Source organism: Bidens hawaiensis, unplaced genomic scaffold (assembly GCF_021521415.1).
Source record: "Bidens hawaiensis isolate Kalapana, Puna unplaced genomic scaffold, B.hawaiensis_p1.1 tig00016126_1, whole genome shotgun sequence".
NCBI classification, from domain to species: domain Eukaryota; kingdom Viridiplantae; phylum Streptophyta; class Magnoliopsida; order Asterales; family Asteraceae; genus Bidens; species Bidens hawaiensis.
Window position 1 is genome coordinate 442,774 of NW_027492469.1, and position 9,168 is coordinate 451,941.

The 9,168-nt window shown below is 33.8% G+C and overlaps 2 protein-coding genes across 2 annotated transcripts; both read right to left on the reverse strand.

Moving 5' to 3' along the window:
* Positions 1 to 3,194: 3,194 nt before the first annotated feature.
* Positions 3,195 to 6,442, reverse strand: LOC143550710 (binding partner of ACD11 1-like). Its single transcript, XM_077041313.1, has 8 exons — positions 6,434 to 6,442; positions 6,242 to 6,351; positions 6,058 to 6,133; positions 4,343 to 4,414; positions 4,191 to 4,256; positions 3,753 to 4,093; positions 3,551 to 3,674; positions 3,195 to 3,434 (listed from the first exon to the last, which is right to left on the reverse strand). The coding sequence occupies exons 1-8, from the start codon at positions 6,440 to 6,442 to the stop codon at positions 3,414 to 3,416; spliced, it is 819 nt and encodes a 272-aa protein (XP_076897428.1). The 3' UTR covers positions 3,195 to 3,413.
* Positions 6,443 to 7,787: 1,345 nt separating this feature from the next.
* On the reverse strand, positions 7,788 to 8,311 carry LOC143550711 (uncharacterized). Its single transcript, XM_077041314.1, has 2 exons — positions 8,164 to 8,311; positions 7,788 to 7,996 (listed from the first exon to the last, which is right to left on the reverse strand). Exons 1-2 carry the CDS (start codon positions 8,309 to 8,311, stop codon positions 7,788 to 7,790), a joined length of 357 nt encoding a protein of 118 aa, XP_076897429.1.
* Positions 8,312 to 9,168: the final 857 nt, after the last annotated feature.

The following is a 9,168-nucleotide window of genomic DNA, read 5'->3' on the forward strand; positions in this document are numbered from 1 at the left end:
ATCTAAACGCTGAAGAGAATAAAGATCGGTAAATATCAAACTGCAAACGCCAAGCAACTGCTACAACGCCATATTTATTGTAACTGTAGACCAACTAAAGAAACACTGAAACAGTTCACAAATGCGCCATCACATATTCTGAAGAATCAGCGACACAGAAGTTAGTAGACAACACCGCGCATTTTGAATCACCTACCAGTAAAAAAAAACAATCAGAATTCAAACAACTAAACATAATTTATATATGAGATACAAAAAGAACAAAATGTAGCCCGTTACGCAATTATTACAGATTTAATTCAAATTCCAATTTAACACCCTGACATCAGACAAAATCTTTACTTGATTCAAGATTTCAATACAAGATAGCCATAAATTACACACAGATGCAAACAGAGGTTGCGAAAATAAAAATTATAAAACTGTTGACCCTCAAAAGAGGGTGGTTTTAAATTTTCAATCACAGTTTAGCATACATACAGAAAACTTGATACACAATTGCTGCAATCACAATTTGTCCTAAATGTGTGACACCAAGATCGACCCAACACCAAACCAAAACGTACCAATTGCTAAATTTGCAATGCACGTACGTTGATGTTTCAAGTGTTGATGTACACATCTAAACAACACAAAAAGAATCAATTTTTATTTTATAAAAGTAAAAATTAAACAAACCCTAGAACAAGAAAGCATCTTTTTCATCAAAATTAACCATTCGATTAAACGTTCGCAATCGAATCGAAACAAATTAGTCCAAAATTCCAATTACTGACACAAACCCTAATTCAAGATTCACCCAAATCAAGAAAATTAAACGAAACCCATTACATCAAATCAAGTCAGAATCTTTTGGCGTCAAGAATCAAAACCAACGAAACCCCAATTGAATTGGTACAAAATGACACACATTAAAACTAACCCTAATTCAAGCAAATAACAAAGAAACCCATTACCTTGAATCAAGTGAGAATCTTTTGGTACCAAGAATCAAGAACATGAAAACCCAATTCAATTCAATTCGATTTGATCCGCTCCCTCCCTCTCTGAATTTGGAATGAATGCGTCTAAAATTGATATGTTATTAATGGAAGATAATATTAATATGGGATCGGGAGAATATGCCCAAATGCGCAGAGGGAGGAGGAGAGAGTCAGGGGTGAAAATGGAATTTCACGACTAAGGAAAAGGTTGAAATGTCGCAGGTACGCAAACGGGTGGGTGGGTCGGTGGGTCTCAATAGAGAGATGTGCGGCCACGTTAATCCCATCTTAACTTGTGCCACGTGGATGGGGTGCGTTTAACACCTTTCATGTTTTTAACCCGTGATGACGGTAATTTGTTTTTACGGTTTACTTGTTTGGTTATTTTAAAGGGCTAGCGGCATAACTTGTTTTGTTTGTCTTTTATTTCGATGTAAACATTACCTTTTTTTTTCAAATTGATTATGCTATAGTTTAAGTAAAACATGGTAAATCGATCTTGAGTGTTTGGATAATTTTTTGGAGTCATCTCGATAATATAGTGGGTGAGCAGGAATCCGAATTAACTAAACCGAAACCGAATAAACCGAACCGAAGCATTAACCGACAGTTAATTTTTAGTTTTCTTGAAAAGCCGAATTTTCGGTTTCGGTTTTCCATTTTTCAAAAACCGAAAAAAATCGAACCGTACCGATATGTGTTTTTACTTAAATATTAATACAATTATATGTGTTTTTTTAGATGTTATGACCGGAAACAAAACACCAAAAGGATTTACCGTTGATGGTGATGAAAATTAAGAAGATTATGAAGATTGGGAGAAAACTTTGAAAAAGAATAAGATGAAAAATGAAATTTGAACTAAACTTTTAGTGTTTTTTGATTAAGAACTTTGTTAAATTTTAAACTCTAGTACTCTTGTAAGTTTGTATTCGTTTTGTTCCATGTAACAAATGCATCTTTTTGTGTTTTGAATCTAATATGCATTTTTATTTTTTTTTGGAATTTTTTTGCAATGCTTACACACACCAAAAAAAAAAAACAATTATAACCAAACCGAAAAACCGAAAACCAAAAAGCTGAAAAACCGAACGGTTTGTGTATTTGAAAAATCGACTTTTCGGTTTCACTAAAAACCGAACCAAACCGAACCATGCTCAGCCCTAAATTGCAATGTCATTCATCACCCATGTTTAGATAGATAGTTAACACAAAATCAGGTAGAAGATTAAAGATCAAACATGTCGGCACATCTAGATGCATAGTCACTTCTGTATGGTCATCTGCCTTTTCAACCAAGATTAACAGCAACATACGTTTTCTTTCTTTCTTTTTTTTAATCGGCGTGACAGAAAAAAGTAAATATTCATTTTTTATAAAAGTAAAAACTACTATATAAAAAATACTTGATGAGTTGAACCAAACCAAGCATCATGCTTATAAGGTAACTGATTACATGGGTTTCTTTCGATTTCCATTCTAAAGGAGTGGACCAAGAATTTACTCGAGGCTTCACTCATTCAAGACTACTTATCTTCTTCTAATTAAAACGCTACTTGTTGTATAAGAGCATAGCATTGTTAAAGTTAACTGATCCAGCCGAACAATATAATGTTGAATAGCAGTAATTAATTTTGCTAATCTTGGAAGATTCAAATGCGAATATAGTTCCCGTAGTGACTTCTTATCAATCCATTATCTAGCTAGAGCAAAATATCCCTACGACAACCCACCTCGCCCTTGATGTATCCGTGAATATCCATTGGCTACGTTTATACACAAACCAACTTTGATATGTTATCGAAATCCGCAACCCACCTTGGTGTTCTTCAATCCCATGAGGCTCGTAACCTCATTTAAGCAGTTTAATCATCGACTCGCATGTTTACTCAACATCCACATCCGGCACCCAACATACATAAAACACATTGCATAAATCAACTGATACCTGCTTCTAAACCTTTAGATGATCATTAAAGCAAATAATGAACTTAAATTAAAGCCATCAAAAGTGATTGTTTTACTAGAAAGAATGCATTAGTTATAATTGTTTGCCAAGACATTCCATACTTTGATTAACCATCTAAAATTTCAGATATCCGATATTTTAGATACAAATTTCAGATATCTAAATTAGTTTCATATAGGTGAAATTTGGATATGCTATTTTGAGCACCTTAGTAAATATTCATACCAAGACCATCAACAGTATGTTAAAACCAATTTTACATCATTACTTACGTCTTTGCAGTTGCACACTTGAAAATTACACAGCGTCAAGTAACTAATAAATGAATCACAAAACTGCCCATAAAAAATATGTCCAATTTCACACACCAAGCTTCCAAATCTGAAATAGATCTCAATAATCATTCTGATGATTGAGAACTCCATATGATCAACAAGAATGCAGCCATCTATAAACACAGCTTATGCAGCAATTGGCGAATCCTGCAAATCCAAATTCATTTGCTAATCAGTAAAGCTCAAAACAAGGTTTAAGAATATAATCATGCACCAGCTTTTCTTTTATATTTTTTCCAAATTTCTTTTAAATAAAAACACACCTTTGCAGTTAAATTTGAGACTGCCAAATTCCATTTTTGTCTAGTTTTTGTTCCTGCAACTTGTCCCGCTTTTGCCACTTTACCAAAAGCTCCATTAAGCCAAGCTGCTCCAGCAGTTACATACCTAAACATAAATTAAGATGTTACACTAATGTTTTAAACTCAAATGACTTAGATTGCAAAAAACTGAAGAAGGCGAAACCTGCTTGATTTGACAGCTGATCCCGTGTCATTAAGTTTCCTCTCGGCTGCCAGTAATGCAGCCATTGTTTTGTCTGAAACTTGAAGCTTTTGATCCACAGATTTCACTTTTTCATTTACAACTGAGACCCCAACATTAAATTTCTCTGAAAGCCTTACTCTTTTCTCAAAAGAATTCACTCTAGCGGTTGCATTGGCTCTTAATTGATGTTTTTCATCAAATGCTTTAGCTTTATTCACTGCGTCTTGCTTAATTGCTGAACCTTTTGCCAGAACACTTGACACGACATCTTGTGCTTTACTCATGTACACATTACCACTACGAGGCGAACTACTGTTTGACTGTGTCACACAATATTAATATATCAGTCGAATGCAAATGTAATATCATTCTTATAAGAAAAAACAAAAACAGAATTGTAAGTTAGGATGCTATTACCTCTGGTGCAGATGGTGAAGCGTTTTCGGGAGTCATTCTAGCAACATTATCTACTTCATGAACTTCCTGCAAGAAGTGGAATCACAACATAAGTTCAAACACAATAAAAGAAAATAATTAATATATATTTGCATGTACAGTAATAACTATACCCGCAACTCAGATTTTGGCACATAATTTTCTGCAGGAGTAATGCTAACAATCTGATCAACTATGGTTGCTCCCTGTAAAAATATACATAAAATATAATTGAATAATAAAATTTGATGGCATAAAGTGGGACCTTTTGCATAATAAAGTAAATAAATAGATGTTATAAGTTTGTTTATAATTAAAATGGTCATTATGACAGCCTTACTTTTGGATGATGATAATGCAACCACATCATGCACTTTTAAACACTATTAATAAGCAAGGCAGCAAAACATGCACCCTATATTATAGTGGATAGTAAAGGAGGATGAACTATTCTGCTTTAAAAATATGAAACTTCACAGTAAACTAATGCAGAAAGATTTAGTGAATTATTGCAAAACAATTTTTGGTTATAAAAGAAATACCTAATACAGTTTGACTAAATTCCAACTGCTTGAAGTTGGCAAAGCATGTAACACCATAACCAAAAAGTGTTTAAATTAATAACAAGCCAACTAAATAGTGATAAAAGTGGACCCAAGGTGTGCATAAACAATGACATTAACAAATAATTAAAATTTTGGGTTCCATCCAGTATAAAGACAAACAAAAGGTTAATCAGCAAAACATTTAAAAAACAGTGTCAATATTAATGATTTTTTATTGTAATTTTGGAACTTTGCCTGTGTATTTCAAAGTAGGACCAAAAGTCTGCGCTGGACAAAGTGGAATGACTATGCAGCCACAAATCTGTGGTCATAATTTGCTGACTTGGGTGGTTGCAAAATTGCTAATAGCTATTAAAAATTCCAAATCTCCAAGAAATGGCAATAGATATTATTATGTATATTTAAAATCAAGCATAAATACATATACAACTCACTGAGGAAATTTCAATACAAAATAGAATTGTAACAATATTCAGTATCACAGAAACTATTCAATAAATATCTCTCCTTTTGTCCAAAAAAATTAGACCAGTTATCATTAAAGTAAAACCTACCCTTGACTAATAATTAATTAACCTAATGATTCCATACAGTCCAAACTTTTGAAGATTTTTAACCTTAACTAAATACAAAATAACATGATGACCCTCCATGTACGCCTAAAATCGAAAGAATATTTCCTGAACATCAAAATCTTCAAAGTGCAGAAGTCTTATCGATGGCTGGTGATGCAGAACAATTTTTTTGATTATTTAAAGTTTTTTTTCCGCTTTAAATATGCAATTTTTTTTGTTTTAGCTTCAGTACCGTAACGAACGTGACCGAAAACGACCAATAAGCTTCGACTCATTGCCTCAATGCCCGGGTAGACCAAAAAAATGCCTTCGTAAATAAGTTATTTTTGTGTATCATAAGCTATACAAGTTTTTTAGGTTTTAGCTCCGGTACCGTAACAAATGTACCCGAAACCAACTGAATTCGCATCAACTCACCGCCGCAACGCCCGGGCTTTACCGACCAAATAAACATCGTTTTAAACATGTTACTTTTTTTTGTATCGTAAGCCATACGAGTATTCTACGTGTTACTAATCCAGTTATTGGGTTTAGTGCAAGTACTGTAACGCGATATCATAACTTAACCTATAGCAACCGAACGCACGTTAATGCACACTTCCAAAACATGTCTAGTTTTCCAGAATAATATTATAAATAATAATATCAATTTGAAAACCCTAAAGTGAGTAATAATAATAATAATAAGTAGATAGAGGGATGGATTACCGAAAGCAATAAGGCGATTTCGAGAGCTTTAGGATCTTTAAACGTCACAAAGGCAGTCTTGTGTTGTTGTGAATGACTGCAACCGTCAATTACAATCAATACAACGGTTAAAAAAATAAAAATAAAAAAACTGAATCAATTAAATTAAAAATGAATAATAGGATGGAATAATGAATATACTGACCGACAGATCTCAACTTGCTCGATATCACCGGAGAAGGAGAAAAACTCGTGAATTTCTCGCTCGGTAGCTAGATCTGACAGATGTCCTACGTGTACCGTTCTCGTTGTCTGTAACAAGTTTCAAATACAAATCATAAATTACAATTAATAGCAATATGAATCCGATTAGTAGTGGTTTGAAGTTGGAACTCACCTGCTGCATTTTAATTGGAAGCGTATGAATTACAGGTTGAGAGAGAGAGAGAGAGAGAATAATTTACAGGTAAGCTTTGCTTTGCTTTGATGAAGAAGAAGAATGAGATTAATAAAAATATTTTGTTTTCCTTTTATATTTATATGAATAAAAATAATAATAATAATAATAATAATAATTAAGGGTTTTTGAAAGTTAGAAGCCACCAAAGATTCTTGCTTGCTTGCTTGCTTGCTTGCTTGCTTGCTGATGTGGTGATTTTTTGTCTTTAGTTTTTCTACTTGTATCCTGATCTTTTCATTGTCTTACATTATGCTACCTTATAGTTTTTGTTTACGTTAATTGTGTCATATTGTAAACTTATAAAATACTTGCGGAGCCAAACTCAAGCTTCAGCTGAGGAGCTCTCTTAAGTTAACCATGTTAAGTTCAAGATTAGGCGAGTCGGCTCAGCCTCACTTGGTTACAACCATATTCACCAGGTCATACACTTTGTCACATGGTTAAATAACTTGTCAAGCTAAACATTTTGATTATAATTCAATAATAAATTTATATGTAAATATCGACATCATCAAGTTTTAATATATTATTTTCGTTGAAAAAATAACTTTATATTAGAAAAGTAAATTTATAAGAATTAAAAATGCTTATGTTATTTCTATAATTGCTTTATATTTAACTTACAGAAATTATTTGCCACTTAAGGCTTCTAATTTCTTGATCTAGTGGCTAGCGGTACTAATATGTCGGAAAAGATTGTCTTTTTAAGTGGCCATAAATGGATTTAAGATGGTTAGATATAGTTGTTATTTTGCTTCTTATTTTAGAATTATACCATACTACTTCACTATTTTTCACAATACTATGAAAATGGTCACCAATTCACCACTTTTCTCTCTTTTTAAATTAAATAATAATATTAATATAACTAAAATTAAAACTTAAATATAAAAAAAGTTGCATTCATTGAAAAGAAATAACAAGAAACAAAAATTACTTAACTAAAAAGCCTAAAATAAGAAAAAAAAATGCAATTAAACGTATTTGTTGGCAATTTGGGCTTGCAACGCCTCCAATGCTCATTTATGTTTTTCATCTATGGCGTCGATGCTAGTTTGGAGGATTTTAAAGTCCTCCCTCATCACCACCTCCTCTTCCCGCTTCCTCCGTCATTTTTTCTTTCAGTTTGAGTTTTTGCTCCTCAATTTCCATGTATTTGATGTTAAACACATCTAATTTGTTTGCCAACGATTCCAATTTATCCGCCTAAATTCAATGACGAGCTTCCGGCCGCTCGTTTCCTTTCTCCCGCCCGAGAGGGCGGATAGGTTCGTTTATTTCTAGGATATCATCAACCGTATTTATATTCTCCTCCATTAATCTCAAAAGAAGAATCTGGTGCAACCCCACTTTCAATGTCGCTGAATAATGGTGATTGGTCCAAAACATTTAAGTCGTTATTCGAACAAGCAAAATCAAAATACGCAAGCCATATCCACAAATCGTGTGAAGCTATTGCTTCCAAAGCCACTATTTGATGACAATGATCACCTCTCTGACCTGTCCAAACAGTTAGACAATTAAACCACTCCCATTGCATACAATCCACGCTACCAAAAATTCATGGGAAACCGTGTTTAGACTCATGTGCTTCGTATAATTGTTGAATGTCATTCAAATTGGGTTTTTCAAATATCGGTTCCCATAAATCTTGATGACACGCTTACAAAATTTGTACATGTCTTTGCGTGCAATTCTCTCAGACATTTGCAAATATCCATGCCAAGCGTCAGATGTTGTCTTGTACCCCATTTGATGTAGTGCAACAGTGCATTTTTGGTAGGTTGTAAAACCTCGATGTCCTCTCGCATCCATCGTTTGTCTAAAAAACACGTGGTGCGCTTCTAGATCTTTAGCTATCTTTGTGATTAACTCTTTGCTCAAAAGAAAACGTCTCTTAAACATTTTTATGTCATATACCAATTGTCGTCAAAGTAATCAGCTACTAGGCGCTCATGACCTGCTTCATGGTCTTTGTTCAAAGAAGTTCTTCTCGTTTCCGGTGTTGAAAGTTCGCCCTCGTCAGTTACTATAGCGGCGGCAGCAGACACGATCGTGTAAACAAAAAGTGGAACGACCGAACTCAACTTGTCATATGTTGAAAAGTTTGTAACAAAATTGAATTAAAGGGTTGAGTTGAGAGAGATTTTTAACTTTTCGATGTGAAAAAAAATTGAGAAAGGAGTTTATTTATATGGTTTAATAAAGATTATTTAATTTTTTTATTAGAAAACAACCGTTATCTCAAATCCCACTTGTGTCACTTTTGGGTGGATGTTGGCAATAAAGGATTTGAGCTAGGTCTTGTGCAAAAGGTGTCAGTTCGAACTCTGAGCCCACCCGGGTTTTCATCCCACCGTGTGTTACGACAGAGAGTTCAGCTCTTGTGGTGGCACAACGACTGTCAAGTGACAGTTGACAGTATGGTTTTTCGGGTGAACGCTCAAGCCAAACTCTGAAGCCAGCGTGGACCCGGTTGAGACAATATATTCTGGCAAGAGTGGGGCATCGAGTCTCTCAAAATTTAGAGAGTGCGCTAGCCTAAATACAAAAAAGTCGTCGTTCTAAAAACGGTATTACATGAAATAAAAAAGGGAATTTTTTTTTCTTTGGAAATAGCCCATTTTATTGGTAGTTTCGGCATAAAAAATAATTTTTAACATAAAAAAATC

Excerpts from the sequence above, each read along its gene's own strand:
- LOC143550710 (XM_077041313.1), bottom strand. Across the intron at positions 6,134-6,241 it reads GAGCAAGTTGAGATCTGTCG|TCATTCACAACAACACAAGA; the intron begins GTCAGTATATTC and ends TGACGGTTGCAG. Across the intron at positions 3,675-3,752 it reads TCAGCTGTCAAATCAAGCAG|GTATGTAACTGCTGGAGCAG; the intron begins GTTTCGCCTTCT and ends ATTTATGTTTAG.
- LOC143550711 (XM_077041314.1), bottom strand. The coding sequence starts at position 8,311 with ATGGATGCGAGAGGACATCGAGGTTTTACAACCTACCAAAAATGCACT. Across the intron at positions 7,997-8,163 it reads CAAAGACATGTACAAATTTT|GTCAGAGAGGTGATCATTGT; the intron begins GTAAGCGTGTCA and ends CTGTTTGGACAG.